A 23,148-nucleotide genomic window follows, 5' to 3' on the forward strand; every position below is an offset into this window, starting at 1 on the left:
CACCTTGAGATATATGATTTGTAAGTATCTTAGAACTTACCTTGACAAATTCAGTTAGCTCTAAAGATGCCCATATGGATTGGTGGATTTTATGCTTCTGCTAGTTCTAGGTGGGGATATTCATAACTTACAATGAAATGTTACCTATTTTTTGAATAGGCAGTATTTGCACATGCTATAAGATAAAAATACAGTGAAAAATAAGCACTTTATATTTGGAACCTCAACTTTGAACCTGGTCCCCACCCGGCCCCCCCAAAACTGATTACCAGTTTTTTGTGTAACCATATGAGAAGTCAAATAACTATTTTTTAAAAAATAGAACCCAGACCAGCTAGGGGATTCTGAATCAGGTTTAAAAATTCTTTCTTGAATTTAATTTTGATTTGAAAATCCATTATTTTATAATCCCAAGAGACCAGATACCGGCAGACCTATAAAGGACTTAACTGAAATCATTTGCCATACAGAACCATCTCATTTTAAATGCTTAAAAGCTTAACTGTTTGCAAGATGCATTCGTTTATTTTAGGGTACATGTGAAAAACCAGATAAAGACTTGCTTCTTGGATTACTGAAGTAGCAAGCAGTTATTTCAATTTGTTCTGTCCTCAAACTTTTTTAAAAAGGCAGATCATTCCGATTGAAGCCAAACACTTGAACATGATAAAATAATTTTCATCTACTTCAGCATTATAAAAATTAACTTTTCTTATTTTTAACTTGTTTGGGACACGGAGTTTAAAAAGTTCAAGTGCAATTGTTCATCTGTTTCATTTTTCACCCAAAAATATTTAAACCTTTCATTTTCTTGAGTGGTAATGAAATGAGCAAAACCAGCACTAACCAAGTTGAAAAATTTATTTACAACACTTAATTTTGCTTTTAAAAGACAATTTGTGAAGAATAACCAAAACCCCGTGAAAGTCTATTACAATAATCTTTCACAGAATCATTGGGAAAAAAAACTTGCAAATTAATTTTTATTTTAAAGTAAAAATAGGGAATTTAATTCCAGTGACTAGAACAAAAGCAGATAATCTTTTGCAAAGAGAAAAAAGTACTTGAGGGAGAAATTGGTGTAACATGTGGAAAGCACGAAATTTATATATCAGTTTAGTTCCTCATTGCCAACATGGCATTTATATCCCAGATGAGATTTCGTAATTGATCCATAATTTGCTTCAGCTGTTGATTCTTCTGTTTGAGTTTCTGTAGAAACAGAAAATTTTTTCAAAACTGTTTTATGAAATCTAGATCATGAAGTTAGAAGATTAAGCAAAAATCTTTCTTTAGGCAGAAGGGCTTACCTCTTTCCTGGCCACAAATGCTCGCTGAAAGGCATAAAGAATTCTAACTTGGCCCACTGAGGGGGCCTTTGGCTCCAGCCTCTGCTAAGCAGAGAGGCTTTCCAAGAAGTGGTGGAGCACAACTTCTGAAGCAGGTTTACTCAGTTCCTTCATTAACTAGAGGTTGGTCAAATTAACCTCTTTGCTTCAGTTTCCACATAAAGCATTAAAACTGGCTAGGCAGGGGCCTCACCCGGTGGCACAGCGGGTTGAGCGCAGCGCTAGTGAAGCTGTCGGCAGCCTCTGCCGCGCCGGTTCGATTCCCGGCAGGACAGAGAAGCTGTCGGCAGCCTCTACAGTGCCGGTTCTATTCCCTGCCGGCCAGGTTCCGTTCCTGGCCATGGAACCTGGCCGGCTGGGCCAGCCATACCCACATGGTGTGGCAGACCTCTCCTGTCTCTCCCGCTGCTCCCTTCAGCAGTGCATTTCAGCCTGCCTGCTCTGCTCCCCGCTCTATCTCAGGTGGATCCTCTCATCCTCCACAACTCTGGCCTGTACCCCACCTCTATAAAAAAAAAATCTACGAGGTAAATCAGCATTCAACAAATGTTACTGGTAGGCATGAAATGAACTGCCAATAGAGAATTACAATAAAAATGCAATTCCTGATGCAACTGGTCTTTCAACAATGGGGCAGATCTGAACACTGAAGACAAATGGCACAATCTCCACAACTAAGACTGGATATTTACATCCAGGTTTCTAAGGATGCTTATTTACTGAGTTTATAAACCATGCTCTTCAAATCATGTCTGGCAAATGTAAAACAAGACAAAAATAGAGAACCTCTGCTCAGTGTTTCCTAGCTATTATAGTAATCATTATTCAATAACCTTTGAAAACATACTTGAACTATTTAAGGATGCTATATTAAAATATCTCCACATAGAGCAGTACATGTTCATTATAGAGATGTGAACAGCCCAGATTCCTTTTAATGAAATAAAAAAGTTGTTCATTTTAGTTAGAGAAATAAAAGGGCTGCTTTAGAGACTATAATAATCTTAAATGTAATCCATACTTGAAAAGATTAACTATATAATACATAGGACATGAATCTAAAGCTTAGTTTTTATTGAGTAAAAGATACTGTTGGTACTTTAGTTATGCAATCTTCTTGTTCAGTTTTCCAAGTTCAGTTGTCACAGTTATTTAAGCAATTAAGTATCTAACCAAGTGGGCCCAGACAACTAAGGTGAGAAATGATAAAATACCAAAAATCCCATTTGGTATCATTTAGAAATCTAAGTTCTGACGTGTTAAAATTGGTCTCATTCTTAAATAGTGAGCTAAATTATAGAGTTTCAAGGTAACAGTCAGTTCTAGGCAATAGTAAAAAACTTTAATATAAGGCATTGGGCCTCCTCCGGAGGCGCAGGTGGTTGAGCGCAGCGCTGTGAAGCTGTCCGCAGGCTCTGCAGCGCTGAGTTCAATCCCGGCCGGCTGGCGAGAATCCCACATGGCACAGCAGACCTCTCCTGTCCCACCTGCTGCTCCCCTCAGCCGTGTATTTCATCAGTCTGCCTGTTCTGTTCCCTGCTCTGTCTTTGGTGAATCCTCTCACCATCCCACACATCTGGCCTGTACCCCGGTTCTTGCATAAATAATCTTAAAAAAATTATAGGGCATTTGGAGATTTTTCCTTCGTTTTTCAAAGTTAAATTATCTAAAGCCAAAACACATCATGAAAACTATCAACAGCAAAGCTGACAGTTATGCTTATGAGTGGTTAAATTGTAAATAAATTTTCATGACATGATACAAGACTTAATATATACAATCTTGCTACTGATTGATTTTAACAGAGGTTGACAGCTGCTATTATCAAAATCCATCAGCTGTGGCTGATTTGTTACATTAACAGGTGAATATGTAAGTAGATACTTTATTTATGCTAAGATATACCATGTAATTTAATATTCATATAAAGGCTGTAACAATTGGGTCAGAGTGCATAGACTCAATTATGTCAACCTTGTAAAAACTACCCATATACCTTTTTATTTCATGTCAACAGAATAATCTTAAGCAAAAAAGTCATTCTGATGTTCTCACAACATATCTCAAACGTTCATTCTTATGTATCAGGGTTATGCATTCCAAGATATGAAAAGTAGTTAAGTCAAAACTCTAAAACTTGGCTATTTTCTGTCATCTGATGATTTACATGAAATACTGTTAATACATTTTTATTGTTTTATATCCTTAATATTTTGACAGCATAGGATTTCTTCCCTCAGGTATGGTTACGTGGCTCTCCCACCACTATAACACCCGTAGTCTGCTTCCACAGTCCCGTATGTTCTTCCCCAACACCTCAGATCTATAGTCAATGTGCAAGGACTGAAGTTTCTCTGTCTGACCCTTTGTTTGGTTTCTCTATATTCCACATACAAGATCATCTGGTGTTTTCCTTTCTCCTTTTGACTTCACTTAGGATAAGCCCTTCCAGCTCCATCCATGTGATAAAACATTTTATGCCACTATGGTAGGTACTGGCTGTTCTGTACAATTTCCAAGTACATGAGATGGAAATGTTTTAGAAAAGACTAGGATAACTATTACTGATTATGTAAGTTCATAAAGCAATTTAATCACTTAATATAAGCACATGCTAATATATTTAAAAAGGCCTAATGGTTTTGTTTTCATTAGTCTTTTGTCCTCCAAGAAGAAACTAACCATGTGTGTGAAATGTGCATGATGGCAGACATACCTGCACTCAGTGTGTGGCACGGAGCTGGTACACAAATATCTGAATATTTTAATATTCTAAGAAAAAACAAGGCTTCCTAAAAGACTACAAAAGAAAAAAAAAATCTAACAATCCTTCTGAAGCTGTTGTGAACATTAAACACTCTTACCACCACCATACAAATGTATTTAAAAAAAAAAATTGTAAAATGAAACTCAAAATAGACAAAAGGAATATAAATTTAACAATCTTTTATATTTTTCCCAAACACCAGTGTATGTGTGTGCCACTAAGGTAGAAAACAGGGCCTCCCCTGGTGGCGCAGGCAGTTGAACGCCGCACTGCGAAGCTGTCCTCAGCCTCTGCAGTGCCGGTTCAATCCCGGCCGGCCAGCGAGGGTCCCACATGGCACGGCAGACCTCTCCTGTCGTGCCCACTGCTCCCCTCAGCAGTGTATTTCATCGGTCTGCCTGTTCTGTTCCCCACTCTGTCTCTGGTGGGTCCTCTCACCCTCCCATGCATCTGGCCTGTACCCTGATTCTTGTATAATTTTTTTTTTAAAGTAAAAAACAATGTCAATTGATCATATTATCCAATTTTGCACTTTCCATCTATAACTTAACAGTAACTGTTAGATAACTATTCTGCCCTCTTTCTAGGGGGATTTCAATTTGAGTTAACCATTGTTTACCTTACTAGTTCTGTAGACCTACCTTAAAATACAGTAACAATAGTTAAAAAGTGAAAGCAATGGGGCCATCAAATGGCTACTTCCCCTCTAGATGAAAAAAAAAAAAGAAAAAAAAAAAAAAAAAAAAAAACAATACAAAATTTCCATAGAAATACAAGCTAAGTTTTGAAATATTTTAAAAATCTAAATGAAGTCTTTCCTCTTGGGGTAAAATCTACTTTGGTTATGCCACAAAGTTAGTAACAGCAAAAAACTGAATAGATTTTATTAAATGGAAGCGTTCTCAAATGTCTGATTCTCAAAGATCTTAAAAAAAAAAAAAAAAAGCCTGGAGAGGGAAAAGGCTTAGAAAAACGATTAGCATGTAGCACAAAGCTGAGATGCAAGGTGGTAAACTTTTAAGATGAAAATTAGAAGGGGAGCAGTAATTGTCTTAGCAGGAGGAGTAAACCATCCCCAGGTGACTCTTGGATGCCACTGAGAACAGACCCGATTCTCCATGGAAATGAGCGGCGGGTACGAACTCAGGCAGCAGGGGAGGCCTGGAGAGGAAAACCAAGGAAGGGATAAGGGCCCTGAGCCATCACTCTCACTCCTCATGAATAGGTGACTAAGGAAGTGTCCTGTCTGTGTCCTGCCCCAAATCCCAGGGATACAGGCCAGATGCATGGGAGGGTGAGAGGACCCACCAGAGACAGAGCGGGGAACAGAACAGGCAGACTGATGAAATACACTTATTACAGAGAATTGAATGTGTCAATTTAGATCTGCAAGAATAATCAAGTTCCCAGTCCCCTGCTCATCCCCTACCAATTTCCTACTGTACATTTTTAATCATCCATAAAATTTGCTGTAAATATTCTTAGGTTTATGACTTTTAAATAAAAGTACAAATTATTTTATTTTGCAGGTATTTGAGAAGGTCATCAAGAGGATGCAATGGCTGGATGATCCAGACAATTGGAGGCTCCTCGCCCTTTGTCCTTGGAATGTGTATCCTGCTGAACTTTTTTGCTCCCAGAATCTGCTCTAAGGACTTGGCCTTGAAACAGTATTGTGGTAATGAGACTACCTGGGTAGTACATGTGACAGAACCCAGCTCTGGCCTCTGTTTTCTACTGTTTGGTGGGTGCAGAAAACTACTTGGTCTTGCCACTCACCAATCTGGAGTGGCTTACTAACTTTCTGGCCTCTCCCTGCATTTTGTGTTACATTTCACATAATACCTAGGAAGCTGCAACTCCAATATCAGCTCTTATTTTTCAACTCTGAAATTCATTTCAATACATTGTGTAATGTAAAAGAATAATTCTCCATAACTCCTCTTCTATAGTATTAAATTCTCATGACTGGAAGACCATTTTTGTGATTTTACTCACCTGCTTTAGAAAGTAAAAGTAGTGGTTCTTGATATTTTAGCATATTTTCAATATTTTTTTTTTTTAAAGATTTATTTATTTATTTATTTATACAAGCACTGGGTACAGTCAGAAGCGCGGGAGGGTGAGAGAATTCACCAGAGCCAGAGCGGGGAGCAGAGCAGGCAGAAGGACGGAAGTACACTGCTGAGGGGAGCAGCGGACGACAGGAGAGGTCTGAGCGCCATGTGGGACCCTCCTGCGGTGGCCAGGGAGCGAACCGGCGCTGCAGAGGCTGCGGGCAGCTTCACAACCCAGCGCTCAACCGCTGCGCCACCAGGGAGGCCCATATTTTCAATATTCTTTAGATTAGTATTGCATTACACTATGTGTATTTTCAAGAGAATTACTATTCAGACTTAGTCTTGTAGTACCAGTCTATCACCTTCATGAGAAGTTTATACATATATTCTTTCATCAGTTCCTACTATAATATTGCTGCAGTTATAAATAGGACCTTATAATGTAACTAATACCATTATCTTATACTATAAACCAATCCTGCATAATACCCTTTTAACTCTTAAAGACTGTCCTATCAGTTTGTACATAATTATCTGTTTTCTAAAGTTTATTTCTTGTTTGTCTTTTTTGTACTGGCTAGAACCTCTAAAATTAAACATAGTGGTGTAAGATATTTTATGCCTGTTACTATCTCATCAAATTTTAAGTGTGCTATTAAACGACTTCTATATTCATGAACTGAATTGCCCTCGTCTACTTCAGGACACCTTCTTTGGCTGGGGTGGACTGTGAGTACCTGTTTTTATGAGAAATATCTAAACATCTTGTAAGTTTCTTTTCTTTTTTTTTAATTTATTTTATTTATTTTTTTTTGTGGGACCCTCGCCGGTGGCCAGGGAACGAACCGGCGCTGCAGAGGCTGCGGGCAGCCTTGCAGCCCAGCGCTCAACCGCTGCACCACCAGGGGAGGCCCTTAAGTTAATTTCTTATTCAGGTACCGAAACATTCATGTTTCCTATTTATAAATTTTTTCACTTGCTGCCCCAACTATGCTATGGGCTAGAAATCTGTCTAGGAAAAGAAAATAAATGGATTATGACTGAACGCCTGTGAAGTTTTACTGTATGGGTTCTGTGAGCTCCCTTCTGACTATCCACAGGGCATTTCTACTCACATTTTAGTTCAATGTTCATACATTTGCTACAGAAACAACCTCGTGTAATTCTATACCTCCAGTTAAGATTTGCTTATAACTTATCAGTATTTTTGATATAAAGATGTACAACTAACTCACCTTATTTACTTCAGCAATTTCTCGCCTTTCTTCACTTGCAAAACGAGGTGGGCCACCCCGGTCATCATTCTTTGAGCCATCTTCTTCCACATATGGAATAAGTTGCTGGGAGCAACAAACAAAAGTTAAATCATAAAAATCAACCATATTTAATTCAGGTGATCTGAAATGACAGCATTAGAAGTTTATTTTTTCAATGCACTGCATGCATTAGCTGCTGAAATTTCTTGTGCAAAATAATCCTTTAGTTGTCTCATACAACTAAGTAATATCCTACTCACTCAAATATTTAATTGCCAGAAAATGGGTGAGATACCACAAAAGTCCTGCCCCAACAAGTTTTAGTTTGTTGAGACAGAACAGGCTTTTTTTCATCTTTCCTAGAACGATGAATGTGCATTATATAAAGGTCATTTATTTGCCATCTAGAACTGTAATGGACACGAAAACTTCTAAATTGTCTTTTTAGTTAGGAAAAGGTTTTGTAGGAGAAAGACTTCAATTGATATAGTAATGAAAGTTTCAGCACAATTATATGTGCAGTTATTAATGAAATTTGAAGTTTCCTTTTTTTTTTTTTTTAAGATTTATTTATACAAGCACTGGGTATAGTCAGAAGCGTGGGAGGGTGAGAGAATTCACCAGAGCCAGAGCGGGGAGCAGAACAGGCAGAAGGACCGAGGTACACTGCTGAGGGGAGCAGCGGCCGTGGCAGGAGAGGTCTGCGCGTTTGATTATGACAGACTTCAAGAATCATCTAATCTCTACCATTTTTATTACAGTGCAGGAATAGGACAGAGGTAAACCAAGAGGTAGCTGACCAAACTTCAAGTGCATGGAACAAATATAAATTTACTGATTTCCACACCCACCCTTGCTTTCTTTCCTCTGTTGGTGCAGAACTGTCCTTCCTCCTGGTCTCCTTTTCTGTGTGATTCTTTGACCTCCTGACTGCATTATTTATCTCCTCTTCCCCCAATCTCTGCCTACTTTTTTTCTAAACATGTTTTGTTTTTTTTCCAATTGGAAGGAAAAAACAATAGCCGCCACTTTTCTGATCTTTCTCCCACATCTTTCTGGTTTTGCAGTTTACTCTTTCTGTTCATACCCTTACATGTTGATCAAATAGGATGCCTTGATCACATGAAGCTGTTCTTTATATGCAGTGAGAGAACATTTTTCTAGATACTCTTGGTAGCAAAAATATATCTTGTCAACAGCAGAAAAGGGCCACCTATAAAAATATATACCTAGTTGATTAATCTTATGTGTAAAGTGTCTTACTACTCTTAAAACTCCTACACTGACTTAATGACAAGGACACTGGCAGATATAGCAAAAAATTGCCATAGGAAACCCCCTTTCTCCTCCCAACAATAATCATTAGGAATCTGGATGATAAAGTATATAAATATTAACAGGATAAAACCCAGCTACCCAACTAATTTTGTGTTTGTGTGTATGTATTCCTCTTCATTAGCCAAAGAAAAATTAAGAATGTAAAATGGGAGGGAATCACAAATCGATTGAGATATATCTTATATTCATCTGCCACCTCCCATTAACTTGCCTCTACTGGAATGGGATCCATCCCACCACAGTTTTCGTTACATTTGTCATACACCAATCTCAGCTTCCTGAAGAGAATAGAAAGTTGGCGAAGATGATCCTGTAGCTTGGCTAACCGGTCTTGATATGTTCCAGTATGGTAAGTGACACCATTTGGCAGCTATCAAACAAAACAAAATAAATCAAGATTTTCCATAAGTAACGCTAGCCAAAAACAAAGCACCTTTTTTAAAAAGCACTGCATAAAAGCAGACTGTTTTTACCAACCAAGCACAATTTTTAAAATTTCAGAGTAGTACCTACTCATTTATTAGTTCTTTGGCATGCTATTCCAGTTTGCAAAACAGACCTAGAGCAAAGGGTTCCTCTGACAAGTTGAAATTCTTTTCCCCTCTAATTTTGAGGGACACTATAACTTCAAAGAACGCACAAATATACTATTACTTAAAACTATAAAAGGCTGCAAGCTAATTTCAACCAGGAAGTTAAAAATGCAATTAAAAAAAAGCAAAAATCAGGACTTTTCAGCAACAGAAAAGTATGCTTCTGCTACTGCAAACTAATTCAAAATACCTTAGCAATACAATAATTAAGATGTACAAGGCATTAGGATGTAACCAAAATTTTACTTTAAAAAGAAAACAGGAGTAAGTCAATCTCTACTTGAACACCATTATTTATAAGTAACAGCTATGATCATACCTATCTCAGAAGCTTACATGTTTTTAACTTAGTTTTATTAAGAGAAGCCAAAATTACATATTGACATGATAAAATCAGATAAATAGAAATGGACTTTTTAGAACTTATATACCTTTTGTGACTTGCTGACATTTTTATTCCTACACTTCAAGTATAATACTAGGATGATTTTAGATTCAATGTTTACACTGTTTCCTTTCATTATAAGACATCACCTGTCTGCTTATCTTGGGGACCAAGACACTACTTTTTAGATTAGTCCAATTTTTCTAAACCTCATTTCATACCTTTTTCCTTTCCTAAACAGATGAGAGAGGAATGTAAACAAAAACTGCATGTATAATGTTCAAAGAAAGTAGGACATACTATCATTACAAGTAGATAAAACCATAAACATGAGGAAAAGACTGGAAAAGCTTAAACATAATTGATGAAAGATGTAATGGAATATAAGCTTAAATAATTCATTTTCTCCTTTACTCGCACTTCCAAATTTCCTGTATGTAATGGTTTACAAATTAAGGAGATATCTTATTTCAACTAATCTCAGAAGATTTATTAGGATTTTCAGAAATTCTCAAACATTAAAGCATCTAAGGCCAATCCCTCAAGAAATGTGATAAGAAAGGTTGAATTAGTCAGAACAGATTTAAGGAGTAAGGCATTAAGAGTTCACCCCTGCCTCCAATACAATTTCTCTTTACAAACCTTCACAATTTATGGAATTTCAGACTAAGTAGAGAAAAATTTCAAGGGATCCCTACTTTCTTGTCTAGGTGATAAGTATAATGAATATATATTTCATACAGAAACACTGTATCTTTAAAAAGGCATTTACTAAGGTTTAATACTTTGTCCATACTTTCTATGAAGTGAAAAATGGACTTATTCATGTGTTGCCATATTTAATACAATATACAAAAAAGAGTTTTTAATTCTCTTCAGTGATTTATTTTACCTGTAAATCTATACTTAAAATTCACTAAGAAGTGTGTGTCATATGAAAGAACTCGATGAAACCTTTTATAACGGAAAACAAAATTTAATAAAATGCAAAGAATCACCCTCCTGAAATTCACCTTTTTAGTAAGTCTGGGTATTATATTTTCATATCAACATCAGCTTCTCAAAGAAAGGAAAGACTGAAAAAAAATTACTGCACACTTTTCACATGCCAGGCACTGTTCTAGAAGCTGCAGTGAATGCCAAAGACAAGGTTCCTATACTACAGAGAATAAGTTATAATAGTGCCGAAGATCCTTGATTTTTGTATATATAAAAATCATAATCACTCATGAATAATAATCTAGAAATATATCATCACACCCCCTAGACACTAACAAGGCATTCAACTAAATTCAGTATCCTCAAAATAAGTATGAAATGCTTGAAAATTACCCAACATGACAAAATACATTTTTCTCAGTAAAAAAGTCAGTGCAATGGTTAGTGTGAAAACACTGATAGCATTCTCTATACTAAGACCCCTAATATCAACAAACACTGTTCTGGAAGCACAGGCCAATGCAATTAGAGAAGGGAGGAAAGATGGAACATTAAAAAGGAAGTGATGTGATAAAATGCTGCTATCAATAAAAGAAGTCAAAGAGATGAGTACAAAATATATAGGTGACCATCACCAAGAAAGCAACAAAGGAGGTTTCATGCTCTGTTCTTCCTCATAAAAGGAACAACTATTAAGGAACAATATCACCCTTGCTGGGGTGTGGCTGAAGCATGCTCTACACCTCGGAAACCAACACAGACTACACCAGAACGGATATCATGGAGATCCAGGCATCTGTAAGTGCAAGGTGATGGAGTGGGGGTGTTGGCAGTCTGGGTGGTGGTGGGTGGGGGACAAAGATGGCAGTGCTGTCCAAAGGCCCTGAGGGAGGGAGAACTTCAGAGTGCCTCCTCTCTAAAGGGAAGGGTAACAGTGGGGGCCACAGACTTGAACCAGCACATCCACAATAGGAGCTGGCCCCCTCCAAATTCCTTCCTCCCCCATGGGCACAACAGCAGCTTATCCACCATCTCCAGGTTTCCCAAAGCAGATACAGAAGCCAGCAGTAACCAAAAAAAAATCAAATAAAGCCATAGCACCACCTGCTGGAAAAGAAAAATACATGCAGCTCAAGTTTTAAGTTACTGATCTAGATTTTATTACCGAAAAAAGCAAGAAATTCTCTCAGAGATTGTACTCTAGTTTAATGGGAAGGCAGAGGAATATGTCACCAATCTGACACTTCAATGTAAAATGACATGACAGGAGAAAACGTTCTCTAGAAACAAAACCTAGACTACTATGATCCAATGGATAATGAATTCTAGACACCACAAAGAAACTCAGAGACACACAAGAAAACTCAGAAAAACAATGAGCTCAGTAATTAGCTTAATGAAAAGTAGGTAGAGACTAAAGTTGTAAATAAACTAACAGATTCAGAATGTGAAGAACTCAACAAATGAGATCGAGAGTACTACAGAAAATTGCGGGAGTAACAGAGACCTAACAAACAAATTAACGAGTTTGAAGATAAAAGCTAGGAGTGATTCAGGTGGAAGAAGAGTGAAATGTAAGTTTAAAAAGACGAAGAAATATTACAATTATCCAAACCTATTAGGAAAGGTGCCATAATGGTTATCCCAGGAGAGACGGAAAGGTGAACAGAGACCTTAATCATAGAAATAATAACTGGGACCTGCCCACGCCTGAAGAAGGACCTGAATATACAAGTCAAAGCTGCTAATACAACAGGTAATTACTTAAATGAAAAGAGACCCACAACAAGACATTAGGGAAATTATCAAAAGTCCAAGCCCAAGAATGAATAGTGAAGGCAGCTAAGAAGGAAAAGCAAGTAACAAAAGTACCACCTTCAGATTACCATCAGATCACTCAGGAAAAAAAAATCTCCAGGCCAGGAGAAGTGGCAGGACATTCAAAATCCTTAAGGATAAAAACTACCAGTCAAGAATGCTCTATCTGGCAAAATTCTCTTTCAAATATGGTGGCGAAATAAACACCTCCCCAGAAAAATAAAAGCCGAAGGAGTTCACCACCACTAAACCCCCCTTAGAAGAAATTCTGAAAGGAAAATTCACAAAAATATTGAACAAAGTGATAAACAGAAGCAGAAAGCAAACCAGAAATGGGCAGTAGTGAGTACCTGAGTATCAAATGATCATGTTACATGTAAAAGGGCTGAATCCACCAATCAAAAGGCAAATTGGTTGGAAAGATTAGAAACAGAAAACCCAGCTAAGAGTCTCATGTAAGCACGGAATACAATATAGACTTAACGTGAAGGGGAGGAAAAAAGTCCAACACAACGGTGCAGCACAACGGCAGCAACCACAATAAAAAGAGGTTAACAAGAAAATGATGGCAATGATAAGCAAATTGATACAACAGAAAGACAAGCATGCATGCACACACACACACACACACACACACACACACACACACACACACACACACCCAACACAGCACAAGAAAATATAATGCAAATGTTAGCAGACCTAAAGGAAGACCTTGACAGCAACACAATAGTAGAGAACTTTACCGCCCCATTGACAGACGTGGACAGGCCAAGCACACAGAAAAACAAGGCAACAATGTCCTTAACTAACAAATTAGGTGAGCTGGACCTAATGGATATTTACAAAGAATTACACCGAAAACAACGTTATTTTCAAGTGTTCATGGAACATTTTCAAGGATAGCCCGTGTGCTGATATACAAAACAAGTTTCAATAAACTTATGAGAGTTGAGATGTCAGGTCGAGGGGTATTCACTTCTTGACTAAGCCAAGAAAAAATTCAAAGCCACATCCAGGTGAGGCAAGACGGCAATTTATTTAGCAATAGTGCACTAGGGAGGGGTCTGAGAAGGCAGTTTCCATGGCAGAACAACTGCACAGAATAGGGAGGGATCCTTGGAATATATGGGGTGCAGGGGCCATCCAATCTGAATCCATGCCCCGCCCCTTGGTTGGAGAGGGAAGATGTAGTCCTTATTCGGCAGTCAGTGGAACTGTTGTGGCGTGGCTGCCATTTCCCTGCAAGGGGGTTTAAGACGACAATGCTAATGAGGTGCCAGTATCTGCCTGGGGGATTTGAAAGTCAATCTCCTCCTCCACCTACAGTCCACAGTGCAGGCTCTCCCCTGCTGTTGTTTTATTGGCCCCCTGCAGGTGTTTCCTGGTGTCCTGGATATCATGGGTCCTCAATTAATCTTAGGAACCAATTACCTACTAAACAGAAATCATATCAAACATCATTTTGTTAGGGGAAAAAGGATGTCCTAAAGCTAATTCCTTGCAGGCTTTGTGGACCCCACCCCTACTCCAGACCAAAGCCATCAGGACATTGGGAAAGACGAATCCCATCACCACCAAAGGGAAGGTTGCTGGGACCTGAGGGTGGCGTTAAGCAGCCAGGTTTGGTAGAAAACCAGACACGTGGGCTTTGGGGGGCGCCCTTTTGGCTCTCCGCCAGCTCGGCAAGGCCAGCTCTGAGAGTGCCATTGGGTTTCCAGGTCAGGGGATCGGGTAGGACGCATTAAAGACTTCATTTCCCTATTTTCTCCCTGAGTTGTACATTTCCTCATTTCCCTTTCCCTTGTAAATAAACCTTTTATTAACCTTTCGCATGTGCCTGCAGTAGAGTATTGATAAGTCCTTTTAAGCGCGTGGGTGAGGACCCACAGTCAGGCACCCCGTTTTATATAGGGGCTGCTCTGTAACAATTTCAGACTACAGTGGTAAAAAATGAGAAATCAACCCAAAGGAGGAGGAGGAAACCAACAACTCTGTGGAGGCTCAACAACATATTGCTGAACAAGTACTGGGTCCACAGGACATCAAACATGAAATAAAAAATTCTTGAAGACAAATTAAAATGAAGACATCATTTATCAGAATCTGAGGGATACAGCAAAAATGATACCAAGAGGGACATTTTTATCAATAGAGGCCTACTTCATAAAATAAAAAGAATCACACACACAAAAATATGAGGTTACACCTAAAAAAATGAGAAAAAGGAAGGGGAAGCCAATACCCTGTAGAAGGAAATGCAAAAATTAGAGACGATACAGCAGAGTGACAATTCAAACAATCAATGAAACCAAGAGCTGGTGTAACAGGGTGGTCCCCAGGAAAGGGGGAGGTTCCAGGTTCCCTGCCCCACCCAAGGGAGGGTGGAGCTGAGCAGGGAGAGAAGAAGCTGCAGAGGAGACTGAGGAAGAAAGCAGGATGGAGCCAGAAGGAGACCTGGAGGAGGCGCATGGAGACTGGAGACACGTGAAGAAACTGCGCTTGTCTTTTGGTTGGGGACTGGGTGACACAGATGTGGGTGAGACCCGTGGGGAGGTGACAGTGGCAGCTTTTATTTTGATTTTGCTCTTTTCCTTCCAGGCTTTTCTGGTTGTTTCTGACCCTTTTCTGTGGGTCCCCACTGGAAGATACCTTAGACTTGTGACAGGCTTTGGGGCCTTGCTCTGGGCCAATCCCATTTGGATGGAGTTTTACCCACGAGGGGACGGGTAACTTTGGGTGCTTGATTTAGAATCTAGATTCTTTGCCTTTCCTGTATTGTTTACTAGTTGTATTAAAGTTCCTTCCCATTAAAGTCTCATATGTTTTGTGCTGATGCAGCGGATGGCAGAACCCATTTAGAAGAGGCAGGTTTGCAGGGTCTGGGCTGCCCCTCTCCTTGCCCTGTAACATTTATATTGGGGCTGCTCCGTAACACTGGTACTTTGAGAAGACAAATAAAATATACCTTTAGCCCAATTCACTAAGAAGTGAGAAAAATCAACAAAAATCAGAAACAAAAGATGTTACAACAGCTACTAAATACAGAGATCATAAAAATTATTAAGGTTTACATAGCAAAAAAAATCTAGAAGAAAATGGACACGTTCTTAGAAAGAGACATCACAAGCATGAATGAGGAAGAAACAGAAATCTGAACAGACCATCGCAAATATAGGCACTGCAACAAATGAGCCCAAGACCAGAAGTTTTCATTAATAAATTCAACTAAACTTTCAAAGCTAACATGCATCCTTCTCAAATTCTTACCAAAAAACTGAAAAGAAAAAATTCTGAACACATTTTATGCTGTCATTATGTTACAGGGCAACTCCTATGTGAAATGGGTTGGCCTGGCTGTGGGTCCTCACCGTGTGCTTAAAACAGAGTTGAAATGAGACTCAGCTGCAGGCACACACAAAAGGCTAATAAGAGGTTTATTTACAAAAAGGGGAAATGAAGAAAGGAAGAACTCAAGGAGAAAGAGAGATAAATTGGTGATTAAGTCCTACCAGTTCCACTGAGCTGGAACCCCAATAGCAGGTGAAAGCTGGCAAAAAGCCAAAGACGCCCAAGGCCCACTTGTCTGGGTACACACCAACCTGGCTGCGTAACTCCACCCTCAGCTCCCAGCAACCCTCCCTTCAGAGGTGATGACATTATGGGATTTGTAGTTCTTGGTATCTTGGATCCTTTTGGTCTGGGGTCCGAAAAACCTCGTTGTGGAGTTTGTTCAGGAAATCCTGTCCCCCAACAATTACTGACACAAAAACACATAAAATTTAAAAATATAAAATTACAGACATCTCTGATGACCACAGGTGCAACATCCTTAACAAAATACTAGTGAAATTCAGCATCACAAGAATCACACCCCATGATTAGTGGGATTTATTCCACAGATGGACGGATGGTTCAACATATCCAAATCAATGTATAAGATATCCCACATCAACAAAAGCAAGGACAATGATCATTTCAATAGAAGAAAAAACATATAACAAGATGTGAAGTCCACTTTTAAAAAATCCCTCAACAATATGGGTAGAGAAGGAAAGACTTTACCACAACATAATAAAGGTCACAAACCCACATCTAACCAGCATCATACTGAAAAACTGAAAGCCTTTTCACTAAGACCAAGAGCAAGACAAGGATATCTACTCTCAACATTATTATCCAACATAGTATTGAAGTTTTGTTTTTTTTTTTTAAGATCTTATTTTTGCATAAAGCTGGGGTGCAGGTCAGAGGTATGGGCAGGGGGAGAGGATTCACCAAATACAGAGTGGAACAGAACAAGCAGATCTACTGAAATACACTGGTAAGGGGAGCAGTGGGCAAGACAGGCAAGGTCTGCTACACTATGTGGGTTAGCTCCCTGGCCGAGGAATGAACCCAGGCCATGAGACTTAACCCTTAGACCACCAGGGAGGCCCAGTATTGAAGTTCTAAACACAGTAGCAGGGCAAGAAAAGTAATGAAGAGTATCCAAAAAAGGAAGAAAAAAATAAGGCTATCATTATTTGCATATGACATAATAATACGCATAGAAAATCCCAAAGACCCAAGTAAAAAATAAGTATTTGCAATAATAAATGAGTGAAGTGGCAGGTTACAAAATCATATAAATCATACAGAAAAATATACAAAATTAATACACACAAAAAAGGCAGCATTTCCGTACATGAATAATGAGTTGGCAGAAAGAGAAATTAGGACAATCACATTTACAATCACATCAAAACAGATTAAATATCTAGGAATAAATTTAAGGAAGTGAGGGCTACCCCTGGTGGCACAGCGGATGAGCGCTAGGCTGCGAGGCTGCCCGGAGCCTCTGCAGCACCGTTCGTTCCCCGGCCGCAGGGGAAGGTCCCACAAAAAAATAAATAAATAAATAAATAAAATTAAGGAAGTGAAGACTTGTACAAAATATACAGATCCAATGCAATCCATATTAACATCCCAAAATTCTTCATAGAAACAGATCAAAATCCATATTCTTTTGGAACTGCAAAATACCCTGAATGTCAAAAATAAGTTAGAGAAAAAAAGAACCAAAATGGAGTTTCATGCTAACTTCAAACTGTACCTTAAGCAATAGTAATCAAAACAGCATTAGATTGGAATAAAAACAGATAAACAGATTAACAGACCAGAACTGAGAGCCAAGAAATAAACTCGCATATAGATGGACAATTAATTTATGACAAAGAGCCAAGAAAATGCAATGAAGCAAGGCAAGACTCTGCCATAGATAGTATTGGGAAAGCTAGACAGCCACATGCAAATGAGTGAAAGTACTGTGTACTAACATCGTACACAAAATTAATCAAAATGGCTTGAAGACGTCATGTAAGACCTGAAACCATAAAACATGTAACAGAAAACAGGTGAGACAAAAGCAAAAATAAAGAAAAGGGACTATATTAAACTAAAAAGCTTCTTCACAGCTGAAGAAATTATCATCAAAAAGAAAAGTCATCCCCATGAAATAGAAGTGATCTGCAAATTATATATCTGACAAGGGGCATACATCCAAACTATATAAAGAACTCAAAACTCAACAAGCAACCTGACTAAAAAATAGGCAGATGATCTGAATAGATCTTTCTCCAAAGAAGACAGAGCCAATAGGAAATGCAAGTCAAAACTATGATAGAAAATAGCCATTATTAAAATCAACCAAAAAAAAAAAAAAAAGAGAGAGAAACAAGTATTGGTAAGCGTGTGGAGAGAAAGGAATCATTGTACTGCTGGTGGGGATGTAATCTGGTGCAGGCACTGGAAAGCATATGCAGAGTCCTCAAAAAAACAAAACTAGAAATGCCATCTGCTCTACCTATCCCACCTCTAAGTAATTAACCTGGAAAACATAAAAATACTAATTTGAAGATCTATGTATAGCTATCTCCAGCTTCCCCACAGCATTATTTAGCAAACTTGGTAGAAGCAGGTACTCTCTCCGGGGAACGGTTCAGTCATGACCAATCCTCCATGGATTTGGAAGTTCAAATTCACTCAGGATTGTGACCACCCTTGCAGGATATAATCCTTCAGAAGAGGTGTGATTCCTAAGTGACATGTTTTCCTGACTTGATGTAACAAAAGCTAAGTGAGGAGTATGATAAGAAACCTAACTAAAATTGTTAGTGAAAACTATTGCTAACTCCATGGGCAGTATTAGTTGAGCTTAAAATCCAGCCTGTAATGACTCTTTATCCAGCAATCCTTTGTTATACCCATTTCCAACTTCATTGCTCTTTCAAATTTCACTGTAACCAGACAGCGCCATCTGATCTAACCTACCACATAGGGCTACCTCCTGGAAAAGGAAGTCCTTCTTGTTTTACCCTGACCCCCACCAAATAACTGAGAAGACTTCTGTTCATATACTTGTTATCCAGGAATTGCCAGCCTCTTTCTAAACTGTCAGGGTTTTATTTTCTCATCTTGCCCTTCTATGCACCCTTCTGGCTGCAAAACTCCCCTCTGTAAAAAAAAGAACCCTTTCAACTGAATTCTGATGTAGAGAGAATCTTCCTGTGTGCTCACACATGATAGAGGTTTGGTTTTTTCCTACTCTGACTTCTGACATCCACACCTCTAAACAGATCCGGACGGCCGGACTCTAAAAGGGGCACTTTGTGCTTCCTTAGGATGCCATTGTTTGTGCCTGTATGAGTAACCTGGCCATCTGCCAGTCTCAATAGCTGGAGATGCTGGTCAGTGTCTTTTAGACGTCCAACTTCCCCTCTTAAAATCCTCACAATCCGCAATTAGTAAAGCTTCTGAAGACCCCAACATCCTTTATGGACCAAAGCAAGCCTTAGCAATAATACATGACCATCCAGACGAGAATCCTTCTAAATATGAGGACAATAGTTGTGGACACTCAGGATTGTGACCACCCTTGCAGGATATAATCCTTCAGAAGAGGTGTGATTCCTAAGTGTCATGTTTTCCTAACTTGATGTAACAAAAGCTAAGTGAGAACGTGATAAGAAACAACTAAAATTGTTAGTGAAAGCTATAGCTAACTCCATGGGCAGTTAGTTGAGCTCAAAATCCAGCCCTTAATGACTCTTTATCCAGAAATCCTTGATAACCACAGAGCAGTGCTTGTTTGCGTCCCAAGGCTGGATGTGCACCGCTGCTAATATATCTTGCTCCAAGTGGATAAATTCCTCTCAGCAAGTGGAGCTGGAAATGACTATAACTTTTAACTTGACTAAATCACTGAAAATTGTCTCTTGTACAAATTCACTGAATTTTAAGGTTTATTTTTTAAAAGATTTATTTACTTATACATACAAGAACCGGGGTGTAGGCAGGAGTTGCGGAGTGAGAGAGGATTCACGAGAGACAGAGTGGGGAACAGAACAGGCAGATTGACTGAAATACACTGCTGAAGGGGAGCAGCGGGTGAGTCAGGAGAGGTCTGCGGCACCATGTGGGGTAGCTCCCTGACCAGGGATCGAAATCATGCTGCAGTGGCTGCGGTGAGCTTCATAGGTTGAGTCTTAACCCCTTGCGCCACCAGGGAGGCCCTGAATTTTAAGTTTTTTGATATTCTCAGTTTCCATCAGGAACAGAAGCCATTCCTCACTCTTGTCTACAAATTCTATCACTAATATCAATCTGTATTGTTTACATTGTGTTCAAATTATCTCATATTTGTTTTAATCCATATCATAATTTCCATGAAAATAATCAGCACCCAACAAGTGGAACTAACAACATATAATAACTTGACACTGAATTAGTCCCTGACCCTTGCTCGTTGCTCAAATGGGCCTTAAACCACAAGCATAATTTACACTTTCCTATCCCGTTTCCTCCCTTCATGAGATAGGCAACCTGGGATAGGACAACACCAACCTGGAGGGGCAAATGATACCAAATTAAATTTTTTTTTTAAATCACCAATGCATTCCCTAAGAAATTTTTGATATAAAGGGGAAAATGTGACACCTATTCTCTAAATGGAGTCATTTGACATGAAGGGCATTTAAAACATCCTCAGGAAACCACTAGAAAAGTGTCACACACATACGTTGCACCTGTCTTCATGCTGCAGGAACTTAAGTGGACAGTAAAACCAGGAACATACTGCTGATCACCAACTACAAGCTTTCTGCTTAAAGGTTACTTGCATGGCAATTAATCATGTACAGTCAAATAAGTTACCAACCCTATTCTTTCAAAACACATTCTGTCATCTCCCTTTCTTTCTGCCCTTTTATACGGACCTGTGAGAAGGGGGATCTGGGAGCACTCCAACAACACATTGGTATTGTGTTTCCTGAAATGCAGCCCCTGACAGTGAATAAAGTTTGTCTCACTTTGCGGTTATGCCTCTTTTTGCCTGACAAAGATAATTTTGGGGGCAGGGTGGAGACTGTGCTGGCCCCAGGCACCCACAACTAAATTGCAGTAAAACAAAGCTAAAAAACCAAGAGAAAACTGGACAACCAGAGACACTTTAGAAGCAAAGGTCTGGTAGAAGGGCAGAGGAAAAGCTTTACGTGAACTCCACTGTTAAGTGTTAACCAGGCACTACAAATCACAGGAGGGAGGGGTGACTGCTGTGCAGAGCCCCCTATGGCTGTTGACTTGGGCACACATCAACATAGGGGACTCCTGAGACCTGGCACTGCTTTGGATAAGGGGTGTGTGAGTTGGCACACAGGACAGAGGGTGCACTGTTGAGAGCTGCAGGGGTGGGGGAGCAGAGTGAGGAATGCCTGCTTGAGTCTCGGGCTCTCAATATAGAACAGGTGGAGCCTGAATAAGCAGGGAGAAGCAGATCAGAACACCTGGAACTCCTCGTGGACGAGGTTTCCTAGGTTGAAATAGCCAAAACACCTGCCTCCACTCCCCAGGGCTCAAATCAAACCAAAGGAACCCAGAACAAACTAGAGTTCGAGAACCTGTTAACAACACACAAGCATCCCAGGATAAAGCTCTGTACTGGACAAGAAGAGAACAACGCCAGGCCTGTGACTCCGTTTCAACCACAAGCCCGGTGCAGCACAGCATCTAGTGTTCCAAAAGAGGTTATTCAGGAGGCCAAACAAAACACATAAAAAAAGGTTCATCATTTCTTCTAACAAGAGGTGCCATTCTCACCAGCATGAGGTGGTATCTCATTATGGCTTTAACCTCGTGAGAATGGCACCAATTAAGAAGACCTCCAACAGGAGTGCAGGAGAAGGTGTGGACAAAAAAGGAACCCTACTCAAGGTAAATCAAACACATGCTCACACAAAAATTTGTCGGCAAACATTTATAGCAGCACTAGTTAGGATGGCTTCAAAGAGTAAACAACTCAAATGTCCACAAGCAGATAACAAATACACAAATTGTGATACATGCACACAGCGGAACACTATTCAGCAACAGAAAAGAACTAAGGACAGACGATGAGTCGAAGGAGCGAAACAAACAATAAGGACTACACATGAAATTCAAGAAAATGCAAACTAAATCTACGGAGCCAGAAGGCAAATCGAAGGCTTCTTGGAGTACGGAAGGTCAAAAGTAAAGATTGCAAAGGGTCTGAGGAAACATTTTCAGGTTGTGGACGACGGTTTCACAAGTATATACCTAAAACAAAACTTTAAATAAACGCTTTCTAGTGCACGTGAATTATGCCAAGATTAGGTTTAAAGTAAGTGGTAGTAGAATCTGAATTATTCAACTCCTTGGAGCCTTTCTGCTGTCAAAAGATTGGATGAAAATTAAAGTCCCCTAAAGAGGGAAAGGTGGAAAAGTCTGCCGAATAGAGACCTCGGTCAAATCTAGAAAATGCGGGTTCCATCTTGCAGAAAGTCTGGTGCCTGCATGCAAACATCACCCTCACATCACAACCCAGACTCTTGGGGACAGACACATCTTTGGGGCACACTTTTGAATGTAAGCGGGGGCAGCCCTACACTTGGGGCTCGCCCAGGAGCCCAGCGTAACGATTAAAGCAGTCACCCTCTCCCCCAAACCCCGCTTTCTGCACGCCGCCCGCCCGCCCCCCTTCCCAGGCCCACCTGCATGTTCCTCAGGAGCTGGAAGATCTCCATGGTGCGGTACACGATGTCCTGCACCGTCTCCTGGCCGATGCGGCACAGCGATGCTGTGTTGACCTCCCGGGCGGCCTGCTGCGCCTGGGGCCCGGCGAAGGGCCCGGGCGCCATGCCCGGCGCCGCCAACGGAGGGGTGGACATGGAGCCACCGCCGCCGCAGGCCCACAGGGCCCAGGAGCTGACTTTGGGGGGCCCAGCCGGGCGTGGCCCGCAGCCAGGCGTGCCGTGGGCCCCGGCGAGTAAGCCCGGGGCGGCCCAAATTCAAAACAGCGGCGGCGACTTCCGCCCGCCCTGACGTAATACGTCATCAAACGTCATCAAATGTGAGCCGCCCATACGCCGGCACCCTGAGCTCCTTCTAGGCCCTCGGCTGACGGATTGACGGACAGACTATTCAACCAATCATCGGTTACGTTCCAGCCAGAGTGGGCGGTGCGAGTGTTGGGAGCGGGTGGGCGTTCCCAGAGCTGGTTTCCCCGGCGTGAGCTGGTTTTATTTTAGGTTAGGATCCCTGCTGAGCGCTTTTCTCATAGGAAATTAGTGAGATTTGTAGTATTAGTG

General features: G+C 40.1%; 1 protein-coding gene across 1 annotated transcript; it reads right to left on the reverse strand.

Annotated features, from left to right (window-relative positions):
- Positions 1–848: 848 nt before the first annotated feature.
- On the reverse strand, positions 849–22,757 carry MED30 (mediator complex subunit 30). The gene is made up of 4 exons (XM_037502456.2): positions 22,552–22,757; positions 8,982–9,140; positions 7,412–7,516; positions 849–1,212 (listed from the first exon to the last, which is right to left on the reverse strand). The coding sequence occupies exons 1-4, from the start codon at positions 22,726–22,728 to the stop codon at positions 1,117–1,119; spliced, it is 537 nt and encodes a 178-aa protein (XP_037358353.1). The 5' UTR covers positions 22,729–22,757; the 3' UTR covers positions 849–1,116.
- Positions 22,758–23,148: the final 391 nt, after the last annotated feature.

The sequence above is a fragment of the Talpa occidentalis genome, unplaced genomic scaffold (assembly GCF_014898055.3).
Source record: "Talpa occidentalis isolate TD23 unplaced genomic scaffold, MPIMG_talOcc4v2.1, whole genome shotgun sequence".
Classification (NCBI taxonomy): domain Eukaryota; kingdom Metazoa; phylum Chordata; class Mammalia; order Eulipotyphla; family Talpidae; genus Talpa; species Talpa occidentalis.